This window comes from Petaurus breviceps, unplaced genomic scaffold (assembly GCF_028583685.1).
Source record: "Petaurus breviceps papuanus isolate PSGF00001 unplaced genomic scaffold, PetGlider_PUasm1.0 174, whole genome shotgun sequence".
Taxonomy (NCBI): Eukaryota; Metazoa; Chordata; class Mammalia; order Diprotodontia; family Petauridae; genus Petaurus; species Petaurus breviceps.
The window spans coordinates 33,361,856-33,380,216 of record NW_027185761.1 but is presented as its reverse complement, the minus strand read 5'-3'; the positions used below and the strand labels follow the sequence as shown (position 1 = coordinate 33,380,216).

Below are 18,361 nucleotides of genomic sequence, written 5' to 3'. Positions count from 1 at the left end.
TCCTATAAATCTGATGGGTGTATGTGAGGGTAGGAAAAGGAAAAAGTTCTCCCTATTGGGCTAAAGACCTTCCTCTTGTTCTCTTGACATTGAGTAGATACCAACGGAGCATAGACACTGTCTCTTAGTTATCCCTTGCTCTTATCAAGTGTCAAGTCCATCTTTTTCCAGTCACAGCCTTTAAACTACTTCCCCTATATAACTATTTATTTTTAACGTGTTGACTCACATCTATCATACACTCTCCTGTATCCATTGAGTGATCTTCAGTTTCTGTTCTTCAAGAGGCCACAACTTGTCATAATATACTGTCACAGGAAAGACATTGGTGATCATCAAAATAATTGTGTGATATCCCAATGATAACTTAACTCATTATCCTTTTCTTGCTTGATTTTGGGCCTAACTTATACAATCAAAGTACTGTAAATGCATAAAAGAGGGAGACTGAAACATAGCCTTAAAAAGTTCATCTTGGGGGTGGCCAGGTAGCACAGCGAGTAAGAGCACCGGCTCCAGTGTTGGGACGACCTGGAGATCGAATCCCGGGCTCAGACACTCAGCACCACACCCAGAAATAACTGGCCGTGTAACCTTGAGCAAGTTACTTAACCCTGATTGCTTAAAAAAAAAAAAAGTTTATCTTGTCATTGCCTACTGCACCTGGGTTAATATCTAACTGATTAATTAATTTCCTAGTTAAATACAGAGGAGTCCTGATTGCAGTGAGGTTCAAAGGAGCCTAGGGAACAGTTAGGCATTAGCCCAGAGTGTGAGTTTATGGGATGCCTTGGTGTGTCCAAAGGAGATATGAAGACAGTAGTATCTACTGTCCTTAGCCCCAAGAAGCCCTGCTTAATGGTCTGTCATAATGGGAATTGCCAGGCAGTTTTGTGGCGGTCATCTGACCCTGAAATAGACATTCAAAATACCATAAAGTAATGGATGATGCAATTAAGATGAGGTGCAAACTGGAACAATTATCTGGTTAGTTTGGCATTAATCCAGATGATTGGTTTCCAAGTTACAAAAGCATTCAGATGGAACTCAAAGTTATTTCATGCAGACTTCGTTAAGTGCTTATCTACAAGGGAGGTTGATTTTTTTTTTTTTGTACTACCCAGTTGAGCTGGATTATGAAAAATTCAAATCATTTGAAGTGTGGTCAGCCTCCAGCAAGAGGGCAACTTGCCTTCCCCAGCTTCTAGAAGCCTTCCAGTTAAGTGCCCACATTACCAGAAAATATAGGAGGCGAAATTCAAGTAGGTTTCAAATTAGAAACTGGGAATTATAGCAATGATCACACCAGGAGATTCCAATTATGCTGAAGAACTAAAGAATGGTCAAACCTGAATTCTTAGACTTTGATCAACGATCAATGTTGCCATAAATCTTTAGGTAAGTACACCTGAAGATGGATAGAGAGCTCCAAGTGCTTGGCAGCTATAGAGGAAGGTACTCTTGGGTAATGAAAAGCCTCTATTAGGGCTTTTGTTACTGTGTTTGTCATACCGTGTGGTCTTGAAAAGGGAGCCCACCATCAGTGCCCTGCCTCACAGTCCCAGTTAACTTCTAGGCCAGTTATCCCTAAACGTAGAAAACTGTTGTCATCATCTTCATTTTTGCCATTACTGCTTTCTCTCAATTCCTTGGCTTCCTTGATGGGCCATGTGGCTTTCTTCCTTCCTCTTCTCCCTAATAATCGTAAACAGATATGAAGCAAGATTTGCTATAAAGAAATTGTGCTTCAGGAAGACAGTATTGCCTGAGAATTCTCTTCTCTCTGGGTGGCTATGTACCCAGACTTGGGGGAATGCAAGAGATAATCCCAATTCCAGTGCTACCCAGTAGATCTCCCTTTTCTCTTTAAAAAATATGGGTTCCAGGATCCTTTATTCCCCTCCAAGAGTCTAATATGACTCAGGAAATCTCTTTTCCTTTGTCCAGAGCATCAGGACTCAAGAACTCTGTTGGTTCTTGTGTGAGAATATGAGTGGTTTGCATGTATCTATCGATTGCCCCAAAGTTACTATTACTTGTTCCCAGAGTGAGGGGAGCTCATGCACATATGAGACTTCCCCTACTCTTTCAAGTCCCTAGATCCATGGAGACATTTCTTTCTTGAGATTTCTTTGTAAAAGACAGAAAAGGGTAAATCTTTGCAACTGATCCCTTTTCATAGGCACAAAAAGAGGTCAACCTGATGGTATTGGCAGGGTGCTAAGAAAGTGCACAACATTTCCTTGGTCACACGCTAACTGAAATTCTACCATTAGATATTCATTACTTGAGGTCCTTAAATTTTACCTATTAAAAACCCAGCAGTCTCACTACTGTGTACCCACCCCTGAGGAAATAAAAGATGGATAGAAAAGCCCTAGACATAACAAAATATTGAGAGTAAAATTTTTTGTGGTAGCTAAGAGCTGTTTATGATGGGGTACCCATTGATTAGGGGAATGGCTGGACAAGCTGTAATATATCAATATGATGCATGAAGGAAGAAATAATGAATAAAAGGGATTAAGAGAATATAAAGAAGATTTATAAGAACTGAAATAGTGAGAAATCACACCCAGAAGAATAATGTACAGTGATTCTAACAATGCAAATGAAAAGACCAGTAAGGAAACTGAACTCTGAGTATTTGTAGTGATCAATATTAGGACACAGAATGAAATATTGCTTCTTCTTGGTAAAGGGGTGTGGGGACCACAGAGGCAGAATGTTGCTTACATTGTCAAACTTGGTCATTGTATTAGTTGTATTTGCTGAAATGTTTTAGGGGATGGTTCAATGCTAGGGGAAGGAGTACCAATACAACTTTGTAAAATTTTAAAAATAAAAGTTCCCAGTGAAGATGCTTCCAATATAGCTCGAAAGACAGGGAGGCCCAGCAGCAGTGTGGTGCAAGCCCAGTCGGAAAGCAGACACCAGGAAGGAAGAGAATACTAAAAAGAGAGGTGGAAACTTACCAAGGACAAATTTCACCTACTTCTTAGTGGTTTTGCTGAGAGCAATCTTGTGTAAAGGTGAACTTCAGTCCAAACCCATACATATTATCACAAATAACAAATGGGCCATCTCTTTCAATGAGCTGTAACTGTATATGAAGAAACTCATAGCGGCGCCCATCCAACTAGTTGCATGCACAATGAGTCAAGAAATGCGTCTGGTTCTATATACCTATACTAACATCTCACTGACGGAGAAAAGTTTTGAATGAATGCACTACAGGTTTTATTTTTATTGTATAATGAGATAAAATGTGAGATAATAGCCTGTATGAAATACTGAACTTTTAAAAGGCCATCCTACACAATAACAGTCAACTGTCTCCCCAGTGCTGTTTCCATACACTAGAATAAGATCATAGATTTGGAATGGGAAGGGACATTCAAGGTCATTTAGTCTAACCACCTCCTTTTAGAGAGGAGGCATTGATGACCAGAGGGTAGACTGAGTTGTAATGATAACTAACCTGCTGTTAATAACTACAGACCAATGTAACACTCGTATGCTCCCCAGTTAGGGCTACGTTTCTAGATAAGGCTTAGGAGTTAATTTAACTATTGGTAGAGTCTTAGGCGATGTGGAAATCATTGCTGATTCACAGAACACTTATCTTCAAGGGTCCCCCTGTTGGCCACTTAGAGTAATTAACATCAAAGTGTGGCGAAGCGTAGCTTAGTTTATATAGCATAGTTTAATTAAATAAAAATAAGTGCTTGAGGACTGCATTAAAAGCTTTTCTCAGATCACTGCTTCTGATCATTTTAATGAATGGGGACTGTAACATGTTACCACAAAGAATTGAATAAGAACAATAAAGTACAGGATATCCTCGATGAAATGTATGTTAGGAAAAGACAGGTCAGTCATATCTCCAGAATTATACCTAAGGGAGAGCAACTAGAACTTTACCCTAGGGTGTGAAAATTTAGAGGGTGTAAACAATACTTGTATTTCTTCAGCAGGTTAAAATAATTGAGTTTAGCTCCCAATTAGTGAGAATAATTGCTTTAAATATGAAACTATGAGGTATTTGCCTTCTTTCTCCTCCTACAGCGTGCTCTACTCAGCAGACTTCTGGTGTCCCACCATAGGACCAGTTTTCATGGTCTCTTTCTCTCTTTAATGAAATGATGTCCTGCATTCCCTCCACCAAGGTTCCCGACAACTACTCACCCCAATTTCAAAATTTGCTGCTTATTGTCACACAATGAGATAGCTGGTGATATAGTGATATGGTAGGTGATATAATGGATAGAGCTCTGGGCCTGGAGTCAACAAGTTTAGATTTGGTCTCAGACTCTTAATGTCTTTGTAACCCTGGGCAAATTACTAAAACTGTTTGCCTCAGTTTTCTTGACTATAAAATGGGCATAATAATAGCATCTACCTCTTGGATTGTTGTGAAGATTAAATGAGGTAATAACATAATTAGCATAGAGCCCCACACATAGTAGACTCTATAAATACTATTCCCTTCACCTTCCCTACCCTCTTGCCCCTAAAAGTAGTGAAAATAAGGTATAACTGGGGCGGCTAGGTGGCACAGTGAGTAAAGTGCTGGCCCCGAAGTCAGGAGATCCTGAGTTCGGTTCTGGCCTCAGACACAACACCCACACAAAAAAACTAGCTGTGTAACCTTGGGCAAGTTACTTAACTCCAATTGCCCTCCAAAAAAATGCAAAAAAAAAAAAAAAGAAAAGAAGGGATAACTGACAGCAGCCCTCTGCCTCCAATGGTATTCATGCAGTACGGGAATCTAGAGAGGAAGGTCCCAGCATGTTGGATTTGGGGATAACATGAGCAAGAGACCCAGAAGATGGGGAGGCACAGATGTCTCTAGATTTGAACCAACAGAAGGCTTCTATCAATGAGATCACAATTCCATTGAAGTGTCAATGAGATATTGGTAGACTTCTGGTATGCTTTTTATGCAGAGAAAGTTTAGCAGGCTCTCTCTCCCATTAACTACATTTACACTAAATAAGCTAGTGTTTGGAATAATTCTAGTTTGTAAATGAGGATCTTTTAATTGTCATTAACTCTTTCAAACTCAGGAGCCTGGAGAAGTCACTGCCTTGGGACAATTGGAGAGAATGCCTTTGTCTACCGCGCTAGGTGTGCACTTGGACATCCACATGTACATGTTGAGTTAACACTTTAATAATTTGTTCTTCATGAACCCTTTCTTGGGAACCTTGGCCAGACTTTTCTAGTCCCAGTCTGTCTCAGAATCAGACCATGCAAATAACTGCTTGAGCTCTGCCAACACTATCTTGGGCCTTGAGCACTAAGGAAATGACCACTCTGAAATTTCAATATAAACACCTACAGAAAGGACAGCAGATTGCCACAAAAATACAAGGGTTTCTCCTTGTAGATTATATGGGGGGTTTACAGGATCCTTGATTGGTTGACTTCTTTGTCTATTTTTAAAAGTTTTTCATTAATTCTGCTTATATTTTAATTATGTAATTATTAATTATTTTGTTAAAATCATAGTTCTGAAGACACTAGTTATTTCACCTTCTATAATATGTTGGTTTCTTCTTTTTCTTCTTCTTCCTCTTCCTCCTCTTCCTCCTCCTCTTCCTTCTTCCTCTTCATCCGATTAACATTGCCTGAGTTGAAAACATACTATACACACTGAAAGAATTTGTCTCCAGAACATAATTGTGGTGACTCATCACAAAGTTACTTTAGGATCTTTTCAGCTATGGCTTCCCATTGTGAAGCTCAGGTGCAATGATTTGAAGGGTGCATAGACTGAGTCCTCTAGTTCTACCAGATTAATTTGTCAAATCCCCATTGCTCATGTGAACAAGTTCTATATGGGATGTGGCTCATCCAATTATGAGGTTTTTTAATGAAGAAATGGTAAGTTCGTGTCTTCTGTCTCCAAGAAATTTCATTGCTGGGAGGCAGCACAGTGTAATGGAGAAAGAAAAACTGTGAAATTTAGACTCATAAGATCTGGGTTCAAATGCCAGCTCTGCCACTTACTACCTGAATGACTTTGGGAAAGTTACCTAATCTTCCTGGCCCTCAGTTTCCTCATCTGTAAAATGAGAAGATTCACTGGACAGCCTCGGAGGTCCCTTTTACTCTAAATTTATGATTCTATAATTGTGATCCTGCTGCCCACACTCATTAACTGTGACCATGGATAAGTCACTTAAATTCTTTGACTTAATTTTCTCATCTGCAAAATTGAGATAATGCATTTTCTTCACCAGGGTTTCTGTGAGAATTAAATGGGCATGTGTTACATACATGTTGACTATTCTTATCATCCAGATTTAATGGGAAGACTTTCATAAATTTAGAGCAGAAAGGTGCCAGTTTGGTGGCATTAGAGATAAAATATTACACCTGGATACAGAAAGATATGAGTTCACATTTCACCTTAGACAGTAGCTGCATGACTCTGGGTTACTAACCTCTATCTGACTTGGTTTCCTCATCTATAAAATGAGGATAATAACAGCCTCTTCCTTCCAGAGTTGTTGTGAGGATAAAATGAGATAATAAAGCACTTTGTAAACCGTTCAATATAAATGCTGGCTATTATTATTAAATGCTAACCATTAAAGGGATTTGAGAGATTATCTAATCTAAACTCATTTTTGCAGATAGAAGAAACTAGTTCACAAAAGGGATATAGTAAAGGAATTCTATAAAGATTTAAATCACCATCTCGTAAAGTCATTTTCTATTGCCTGTGTTTGTTTTCAAGAGATGTAAGAAATTATTTTTTAAAATTCTAGGCTGTTGCAATGTGTATTTTTCTTTGTTTCACATTCGAAGGAGTCTCTGATCTTTGAAGTGTATTGGGAAAAACTGCCAACATTTATAGTTTTGAAATACAAGAAAAAGAAACTCTAGAGATATAATATGATATCCACTAAGAGATTAGTTCATCCATTCTAGAATCTTTTCCCTCAAAGGGCCCTCGAATGTCCATCTCTTTGAGCACTATTCTGTTTCTTCATTTTCTACTGAAATCATTAAAAAACTTACCCAATTTTCCCACAGAATTAGTTATGTAAACTCAAGAATCTTTAAAATATTGAGAGCAGGGGACTTTGGTAAATTACACTTCAATATATTGCACAAAGAGATTTCTTGTTGGAAACTGGGAATATATTTATCAAGCATAGAGGATTAAAAATACAGTATGTGTTGACTACTTTGGGGAAATTTTAGCTCAAAAGCAATCAAACAAAATACCATTCTTGCTTGGGGAATTAAATGCTAATACAGAAATCTTCAAAATCCATTTATATGTCAAGAATAAAAAGAGGTATGTCTCAATGGGCAGATACCAAGTCCAAAGAAATGACTCAAAGCCTCAGGCCAACTATGGAGTAAAAGAGAGAGGGAGTGAAGAAGAATAGAGAGGGCTGTCCTGGGGGGGGAAATGGCATAAGTATATTTTGCCAAGCAATGGCATGTTTTTGAAGACCTCAAACTAGTCACAAGGTTAGAGATGACCAAGTGATTACTATATAGCCCCAAATTGTTCAATTGTATCTGATTCTTCATGATCCTGTATGAGGTTCTTTTAGCAAAGATACTGGAGTTATTTGCCATTTCCTTCTCCAGTGGATTAGGCAAACAGTGGTTAGGTGACTTGTCTAAGGTCACACAGCTAGCAAATGGATATCTAAGGTCACATTTGAACTTGGCTCTCCCAGACTCCAGGCCGGGCACTCTATCCTCTGAGCCTCCAACCCCTAAATTACTAATTGATTAAAAAAAAAAAGATAAAGCACAAGGATATGTTTCTATAAGAAGCAACTTCATAATAGATAATAGATTGATAGATATACAGACAGGCAAGTGGTCATGTGTATGTGTGTGTGTATGCATATGTGTGTATAAAGAGAGAGAGGAAGATCTCATAAACACTTTGTGTTAAGCACTAGGTTAAGCATTGAAGTTATGAATATAAACAATCAAAATAGCCCCTGACCTCAAGTCGTTTTTACATTCTAATAGGGAGCTGGGAAGCAGAATGGAGTGGTAGGTAAGCTGTATGACTCAGTGTAATTCGAGGCACTTAACACAGTGCCTCATAGTAGATATATCCACATAGTAGATGTTAATAAATATTTGTTGACTTCAGTTAATTTGACCAATGGCCAAGAAGTTAAGAGGAGCCCTAGGACCGAGAAAGATAAAGTAAAAACTCACCTATGCAAACCCCAGGGTGGTTTTAGTGCTAACTTCCAGAGAGGAGGAAAGGAGATGGGGATGGGGGACAGAGGTAGAGGTGGAAGGGTTTAGAGCTGGTGTCTGTCTCTTCTCTATTTTTATTCTTCCAACTCTTATCCAGCCTAGCAAAACCTTTGAGAAAATAACTCAGACTATTTTTTTCTTTGGGGGGGGAGGTGGTTAAGACATAGTAATTAGATGAGATGAAAGGTTCTTAACCTTTTTGTGTCTCAGACCCCTTTGACAGTCTGGTGAAGAAAATGGACCCTTTTCAGAATAATTTTTCATTGCCTATGTTCATGATTGAAGGAAATGCTAATTTTGTAGTTAGAAGTTAGTTCTAATGATGATATAACTTTTTCCATTACAAGTTCGCAAGGACCCAGAAATTTATTCATGAATTCTTTGGAGGTTCATATACTCCAGATTGAATAATATGCAATGAAAAATTATTCTGAGGACCTAGAGGGCCACATGTGGCCTTGAGGTCTTAGGTTCCCCCCCCCCCCCCCCCTGCACCTTTTATCTCATCTAATTCCTATGTCTTAACCCCCCCCCCGTTTTAGCCATTTTTCAATCCAATAGCCAGCTAGCTAGGTGGTATGGTAAATAGAAATATGGATTTGAGTTCACATCCTGCCTCAGATACTTACTAGCTAAGTGACCCTAGACAAGTCACTTAACCTCAGTTACTTTTGCTAACACCTTCTTCTCATGTTGTTGTGAGAATCAAATCAGATAACCTGTATTAAAGCACTTAGCAAACCTTTTTAAAGAGTAATTTAAGGGGCACCTAGGTGGTACAGTGAATAGAGCACTGGCCCCGGAGTCAAGAGGACCTGAGTTCAAATCTGCCCTCAGGCACTTGACACACTTACTAGCTGTGTGACTTTGGACAAGTCACATAACCTCAATTGCCCTCCAAAAGAATAAAAAAGAGTGATTTGAGTACTGGCTGCTATTAAGACTTTATCTCTAGTTCTTTTATACTACTGATGGGGGACAGGATCCCAATAGGTTCAGCAGGAATTCTGATCTTATCTAAGACCAGAAAACCTGCAATATCGTCTGGAAAGAATTCAAGGTCTCAGGCTTAATTGGAGTGAGAGTTGTAGAAGTTTATTGTTACGCTTCCATGAGAAGGGGGCAAGAGTCCTTTAGGGGACCTGCAAGTGAGAGGGGTACAGGCTTTTACCTTTAAAGGGTAGGGCTGCCATTGTCAGGGCTGACCAGAGGGGAGGGTCCTCAGTGCATAGACAAAGGTCAGCGCTGACCAAGAGGAGCATGTGAATAGATAGTTTAGGTAAGATTTGGGCCAGGTCAGGAGACAAAAGGCAAGGACAAAGGAGGGTGTGGGCCAGGCTCAGAAGAAATGAAGAGATTAAGTAAGAACAAAGGGGTCACAGGGTGTTGCCTAGGTGAAGTGTGGGATAGGGAGAAGGGGCAGAGCTCAAGGATGGGAAAGGACAAATTGCAGTTACAAAGTCACAGACTGGTTTTACAAGTTGGTTTCACAAATTGACATAGACCCCAGGCACCCCATCACTACCGTAAAAAAAAAAAGTGTTGTAATGAATGAATATTTTGGTATACATGGGGTCTATCTTGGTATCCTTGATCTGCTTGGGATTTAGGCCCAGATGGAGGATTTCTATATCAAAGAAAAGTAAGTTTTAGTCACTTTAGCATGAATTCAAATTAAAAAGCTGTGTGCCATTCAATCCCATGCTCACCCAACTGAATATATTTCAGGCAATTCTTTTGAGACTATAAGCTAATTTGTTTGTTTGTTTGTTTGTTTGTTTGTTTTGGTATGAGACAATGCCTTTAAAAGTGTAGGGAACTCCCAGCACCAAAATGGCTTCTATTGATACAGGTCAATGACTCAGCTATAATTTACTGCCTTAGAGAGTTACTTGGAGATGTTAAACAATTAAGTGATTTAGCCAGTGTGTTTCATTTGCAGAATTTGAACTTAGATATTCCTGAATTTAAAACTACCATCCAATCCCATGCTACAAGGGAGAAAGTATTACCTCCGGAGTTAGAGGACTTGGGTGCTAAGCCTGCTTTAATGCTGACTTGTGCATACATGGCCAGTCACTTGGCTTCCCTGGGTGTCAGTCCTTCACTATAAAATGAAGCAGTTTGACCACTTTGCCCCTGAGATCCTTTCCAGCTCTATACCTATGATCCATGACCACCAAATGCTATGTCAAGCCACCTTTCTAACATTATCGGTGCTTGTATGATATGAGTCTTCTAAATAAAAAATAAATGAGTCAATCTTCCAAACATTTTTTCCAGTACAACCCATTCTAAAGACATGGCCAATGTTTTTTCTTCTCTTGAAATTAAAACCCTAATTCCCATCTGTAATGACGATGCCAAACTGTAGCAGCAACCACACTGGCATCCCCAGGATGGCTGCCAGCATAGGTTCTTTGATCTGCTTTACTAGAAAAGCTAGCTGTTTAAGAGGTCAACAATCTTTTTAAAATTACATTCACTAGTTCAGGGGATAAGTCATTACTCTGAAGTTCAGAAGAAATACAAACAGAGAAAATGCAAGCAGAGAAATAAAGACCAACAGACAAGGCTCTGACTGCCTGAATCAAAGCAACATTGCTATATATTATATATATATATATCCCTGGATCAAGAGAGCCTTTACATCTGAGCAGTTGGGGAACTCTGAACATATATTCACTCAGAATCTCAACCAGAGAATCACAATGTGCTTCCTCATAAGTGAGTCCCAAAGCAAAATACCAACTCAGAGCATATATACACTTCTCAGAGCCAGAAGGCATCACAACCCTTGTGACTCAGTGCCTAATTAGAATTTAGCAAAAGTTGTCAAAGCCTTCCTACAAGCTAGTTTACCCCAGGCAAGCTTCCCTACCCCAGGCAAGCTTCCCTCCCCCAATAGGCTCTGTGACTCAGGATATATCACAGCTGTGAGCTGGGCCAGGGCTCAAAGCAGGTTACATAGGCCAATTAATTGGTGAAGATCTTCCTAACCCATTAACATCATACCAACTTCTTCTGATAGTCAAGGCAAGGACAGATATATAAATAAAAGTCAAAATTTATCTTATTTTGTTTCCCATCTTGAGGAAGATCTTCCTAACCCATTAACACTACACCAACTTCTTCTGATAGTCAAGGCAAGGACAGATATATAACTAAAAGTCAAAATTTATTTTATTTTGTTGTCACCATCAGACTCCTGCTCAACTGAGTTGCTATATTCTTTTTCAGCTTTGGGTCCAGACTTCTCCAGAACCCTCTTGAAAAGGATAACTCTTGTTAAAGTGGGAGGTGAAGTTGTCATTGAGTGTAAACCAAAGGCTTCCCCGCGGCCTGTCTACACATGGAAAAAAGGGAAGGAGGTCGTAAGAGAAAATGAACGGTAATGTCCAAAAGTCACTCTTCCTTTTATATGCTTTGAAAGAAAAAACTTATTTGTAAATGAAGAGCTTTGTGGTTCAGATAAAGCCGCCAGCTGTAGTAAGAGATGTTTGAAATGAAGGAGCATGATGGTAAGCCTGTCTCGAGAGCAACAATCTTGGGAAGTCCTAGCCAATCCTATGAACCCATTCTCAGAATAATGTTTTTAAATTTATAAAACAAAATATGTGGTATTTACAAAGGAAATAAATTATACAAAGGAAATACAGATGAATTTTTTTCCCATTCAAGTTCACAGAGACCCTAAAAACTTTCCATGGACACCTTGAGGGTCTCCAGATCCTGGATTGATAACATACTCCAGAGCAGGCCTTTTTTAACTTTTTCCGCTTTCGACTCCCCCTTATGCCTGAGAAATGCTTACATGATCCTGGGGAAAATAGGGTATATAAAATAGGTATACAATTCAAACATTTACTTATAATAAATTATGAAGAAATTTATTTTAGAACAATTCTTTGATATACATAAAATGTTACCATTTATTAAAGATGCAAGCAAATTTACATATTAATGAGATGAGTATACTTGTTTATTTTTGTAGTAGGAAAATATTAAAAGTCTTTGTTTTCCATAATTAAACTATTATGATTCTGTAAGAGTGGAAAATTTTGTATGTACAGTAAAAACACTATAATTCATGACATACTATAATAGTCTCAAATCTGAGCCAAGGTATTTCTGGAAGTGTTTGTTGACCTTGCCATGGAGTGAAGGCATGCACAGTACAAAGTGTGCATGTTGTGTGTTCAGAACCAAGGCAGCAGTGAAGCCGCACAATACAATAAGGGCAATCACTGCCAGAAATACCCCAATATATTATGCTTTTGACTTTTAATTAATTTTTGGTTGTTGAACATTCAGAAACCTTTTACTGTTGCCAGATTTTTCAAGACCCCCACATTCAGTTATGCAACTCCATATGGGGTCACAACCCACAGTTTAAGTGGTGCTGCTCTAGAGTGAGACTGGATATAGGGAAAGAATGCAGGATTTGAATTCAGACAATGTGAGTTAGGATCCTGGTTCTGCTGTATTCCCATGACCTTTGGAAACTCATTCAACATCAATCTATTTGGTCTATTGGCTTCAGTTCCCTAATCTGTAAAATGAAGGTGGTGGAGTACACAACCTTTCTAAGGGAACTTTTGGCTCTAGAGCTATTATCAATCTATAATCATAAACTCAGTATTTTCTTTGTGCTTTTTTGGAGGCAGATCAATTGGGTGGGGTTAAGTGACTCGCCCAAGGTCATACAGCTAATAAGTGTTGTGTCTGAGATTGGATTTGAACTCAGGTCCTCCTGACTCCAGGGCTGGTGCTCTATTCACTGCACCACTTAGCTGCCCCAAACTCAGTATTTTTTAACCCAAATATCCCTGAACACTCTCCAAGTGCTTTACCATAGATAGGGTCTCCAATGAAGAACAGGCAAAGCACAGCTCAGGAGTGGGATTCTCAGAGCTGAGAAAAAGAAAGGAAGAAGGATAGGAGGAGGAGAAAAAGAATTTCTTGCAAAGGGAAATGCAGCAGTTTTTTTTTTTAGGAAGATGAGTTGTATGGTTGTTGTTTTTTTGAAGTTTTTATGTTTTAAGAAATAGTGGCTTTTTGTAAAACTTGTGCAGACTGGTAAAAATCTACAGTGGTCCATTGGCAATCTTCCAGAAAGATTAAATTTAAATATCAATCTCTCTCTCTCTCTCTGTCTCTCTCTCTCTCTGTCTCTCTCTCTCTGTCTCTCTCTCTCTCTCTGTCTCTCTCTCTCTCTCTGTCTCTCTCTCTCTCTCTCTGTCTCAGTCTCTATTCCCTCATGTCTCTAAGGCATATAGTTGTATGTCCTAAAGATAAGTGAGAAAATGTAGAAAATGTAATATTTTTTCTCATACAAAACAGTTATAATACAACCTACTTTCCACACATACCTTTCTCTTTGTAGATTACATTTAGAATTTGGGTATATGTATCTCTAACATATAATGTAAATGGTATAATGAATGGAATCAAATGACAGATATTTGTAGAACCTTTTCTTTGGCTGTCACCCCTGCAAATTATCCCAAACCGTCTTTTTGCAAACTACTCAATTAGTCTGTCTGAAAATGGCAATTATTTGTGTGTCTGTGTTTGTCACAGGTAAGACAGCACTTACCATCTGGAAACATAATGATTTTTAATAGATACAAAAGGTCATCCACACAAGGATCCAATGGGGAAGCCCGTAAAAATATATACATACCCTTTATACCTACAACGTATTGGATTTGCATATGCAAATTGGATAATTGCCTGTAATTTTGTTGTCCTTATTAATGGTTTCTGCAAACAAATCTGACATAGTTTATAGTTGGTGTGTTCATACGTATATTAAATTCAAGGTATAGTCCTCTTTGATTTCTGCTGGGTGAGAGGAGCCATTTAGCTGCATGACCTTGGGATGGTCTAATCAAAACCTCAGTCAAACTTGGGGACCCTGGGTATCCACATTATATTGCAGCTTCTGAATTCAGTCTCAAACCATTATTATAAATTTATTCCTATAGCAAGATCACTAATTACCCTTTGAAATATCCTATATTAGTTTCATAGAATAAATTCTTTCATGAATTTAGTTGTTTGCTACACCAACTTGACTTTCTAAAGTGCTCTAATTAGTAAGTCCCCATATTGGGGCAGTGTAGGGTAGTGGATGGAGAGCCATTGTCTGTCCCCCTCTGATCCCTATTGACTGTGTGACCCTGGGCAAGTAAATTACTTAACCTCCATGCCTCAGTCAACTCAAATACTATCCATTGCAGAATAGTTGCAAGCTTGCATTAGTAGAGGAAGCTGTTTTCTGTTGATAGTTCATTACACTGATAAAAACAAAAACCAAAAAACGATGATTCAGATTAAGGAAAAAAAGGTATATGGGTTAGATGGGAGAGGATTGCATCTAGTAATGGACTATAAACAGGCATAACCAGTCCCTATATAGGTTCCTATAGTAGAAAGGAAAATGTTTCCACTTAGCATCCTAATAACAAAATTCCTAATATTACTGCAACATTTGCAATCAATGTGGCAAAACTGAAACAAGTCACCATTGCCACCATACTTCCTACCATTTATCAGCTCCATCCTCAATATCATTAGACCTGCCCTCACCTGTTAGTGGTTTGTTCTTAACAACAGAGCATTTCAGCCATCAACTCTCCTCCCTTCTAACCAAAACAGGTAGATCATACTTAGGTAGACCAGAACAGGGCTGAAAGAGATGAGACAGAGGGAAAGATGTGAGCTATTGTCATTGCTGTCATTGACATTATCTTTGACCTCTCAGGGGAATGGAAATTTTTCCACCTATTTTAGGGAAAACGATGGCAAATTTGAATTGAGACATTTATAAAAGCCCCCCTAAATAATAATAATATGCTAAGCTAGTATTTATATAACACTTTATGTTTTACAAAACAAATGTATAAATACTGTATTATTTAGACCTCATAACAACCCTGAGAGTTAGGCACTTCTATGATTCCTCATTTTAAAGATGAGGAAAGTAGGGCAGACAGAGGTTAAGTGATTTACCCAGGGTCATACAACTAGTAAGTATCCCAGGCTGGATCTGAACTCTGGTATTCCAGACTCCAGGTCCAGTATTCTATCCCCTGCACTATATGCCTCAAAAATAAATAAAAATGTTGACATTCAGTGATTGAAGAGAGTCAAAAGGCATGAGAGACTATCTGAGGACAAAAGTTGTCTAAGACCATGGAAAGTTAAGTTTGGTTTGAGGGTAGTCATGTCAGCGGTTGAGAAAAATAGGCTATTTCAAAATACAGGGGTATGTTTTTATCCTTTTGTATTGATATCTTTTCATATTTTCAGTATCTCTGAAACACAAAATATATATATAAGGTTAAATATTCTGAAAATTTTTTTTCTTATGCCTTTGAAATTGATCTTAAGGGAGAAAAATGATGTTTTGGAATCCCCTGGATATGCTCTACTTTGCTAATAGCCTTCTTACAACATGTTACCCAGGACTAAATATGATATTCTTATATCCCATTTATCATAGGGGTAACCAGTCATGACTTTTGTAGTGGCATAATCCTACTCTAAGCGTGGGACACAAGGATAGGCAGTGTGGCATGGTGGATAGCGTGCTGCCTTTAGAATTAGGAACACCCAATGCCAAGCCCTTCCTCCAATGCACGCTGGTTGTGTGGCCATGAGCAAGTCATTTTCTACGAACTTGCTATCCTTGGACTCTTGCCATAGATGAGTCTCTTAACTAAGTCACCTTCTTGATAGACTGTTCGTCTCTTACTTTATCCTGGCCTATTTGCTCTTTCTCCAATACAACATTTCATCTCTCCCACCTCCACACCTTTTCACAGACTGAGCCAGCCTGTAATGATCTGGACCTTTACCTCCTTCCTTCATTTCTCCGGCTTCCTGTAAGACTCTAGTGAAATCCTGATCTCATCACAAGGCCTTTCCCATCTAGTGACTTCTTTCAGGTGACCTGCCAGCAAAACTGCATTTCACATACACACACATATACACATACACATACATATATACATATACACATACATATATACATATACACATACATATATACATATACACATACATATATACATATACACATATATACACATACACACATATATCTATATACCTATATTATGGCTACTGAAATATTGTCTTCTCATTCAAATATAAGTACCTTGAGGATAAGGATTGTTCTTACCTTTCTTTATAACCCTAGAACTTAGCAAATTTCTTGAAATATGTTAACAGCTTAATAAATGCTTGCTTACTGACTGACTGATTGATCATAGGTCAGTTAATGAACTTTCCTGGGCCTCAAGTAATTCTCCAAGGTTATTAGTATAGATAAATACAATAAAATGAAAAAAATTTGTTTAGGCAATTTTCATCATTAGTCAGTAATGCTGGAGAAATGAATAAGAGTTTATTGTATTTGACTTAGTATAGCTACAAATTTATTTAGAATTTTTGTAATTCCTAATGACAGCTAGGGGGCACACTAGCTGTGTGACCCTGGGCAAGTCACTTAATACTGTTTGTCTCAGTTTCTTCATCTATAAAATGAGGCAGAGAAGGAAATGGCAAACCACTAAAATATCTTTGCCAAAAAATCCCCAAATGGGGTCACGAAGGGTGAACATAACTGAAAAATGGCTGAACAACAATGTAATTTAGATGGTATTTTCATATATCTCATTCCATCTGCTGTGAGACAGATGTTGGACTGATGTCCATTCAATGAGCATTTATTAAGCTCTTCTGTATAAGGCATTATGTTAGATACTGTTGACTAAAAAGAAGTGGACTATATACCTTTCCCTTAAGGAAGTACCATATGGGGAAAGGGATCATGCAACATTTACACATATGAATAAGATGATTTGAAAAGGAGGAGGACCTGCCTGACTAGCTAGCAGATCTAGGACAAGCTTCCTGTCATAGCTAATGTTTTAACTGAGCCTTAAAGGAAGGTAAGGAGAGTAGGAGGTGGAATGAGGAGGGAGGCAGAAAGATGAGAAGGAAGATGCTGGGTTCAGGACATAGTGAGTGAGGTCAGTTTGGCTGTATCTTTGAACAGGTGAGGAGCAAAGTGAAATCGGGTCTAGAAAGGCAGGTTGGAGCCAGACAGCAAAGGGCTTTGTAAAAGTCCCAAGCTAAAGAGTCTGTATTTTATTCACTGAAGATTTTCAAGCAGGGGAATGACATGGTCAGACCTTTGCTTTAAGAAGATTATTTTGGCACACACATAAAGGATGGATCAGAGACGGGAGAAACTGGAAGCAGGATTAAGGGATAACATCCTAATGTAACTGTAATTTATTAATAGAAGCTAAATTTAGCCACTTCCCTTTTCTGAAAAGAAATTCAGACCTATAAATAGCATTTAATTTGGAAGAGATTTCAATATAATTGTATTTCCCAGCCCTCTCAGACTAAAAAACATAGGTCAGGTTTCAGGGCAAGGGATCAATTTTGAAACCACATTTTTTAAAGCATTCTTATTCTTAGGACTTTGTGACCGAACTGAAATCCATATTTTTTGAGGTTTGCCTGGCACCACCAACAGCATAATCAGATTTCATCTGACACACTGTGAGGAGATCATTTCGACTCAAAGGGGAATAAAAATCACATTCATGTGTCAGTTGTCTGGGATGCAGAGAGTTTTGCTTTAGAGATGCAATTGTATTGTGTCGCTAATTTGAATCTCTTCCCAAAGGCTTTTAGTTCAAAGTGTTAGTGGAGTAGGGAGGTAGAATTTGGGCACTGGGACTGCCAAGACCTGCCTTACATAGAATTCACGTCTGGATATACCTGTGGTCTGGGAGGCAGAGGAAAGGCGATGCCCAGCAGGCCCATCCTGGGGTGAAAAAAGGGTTCATTGCTCCAGGCCCCCTGCTTTTCTTCCAGAGGCAGAGTGGCTCTGGATGGGAGGCTTAATGAGAAACCTGCCCTCAGGATATCTCTTACTATTGCTGGAGAGCCAGTACAAGGATGTTATTAGGAATTCTGCCCTGGGGAACAATTATGTTATTGCAATAATTAGAGGCAGTTCATCTCCATAATAATGGAAATCCTGCCTGGGAGGCAAAGCAACATCAAGGAAATGCTGGTA

The 18,361-nt window shown here is 38.7% G+C and overlaps 1 protein-coding gene across 3 annotated transcripts in view; it reads left to right on the top strand.

Annotated features, from left to right (window-relative positions):
• CNTN4 (contactin 4) overlaps positions 1–18,361 on the top strand; it is a 598,977-nt gene that overhangs the window by 428,208 nt on the left and 152,408 nt on the right. For all 3 annotated transcript variants that reach the window (XM_069084072.1, XM_069084073.1, XM_069084070.1), the window contains exon 11: positions 11,494–11,644. In XM_069084072.1, coding sequence (XP_068940173.1) covers positions 11,494–11,644 — 151 coding nt within the window. The remainder of the gene's footprint in view (positions 1–11,493; positions 11,645–18,361) is intronic.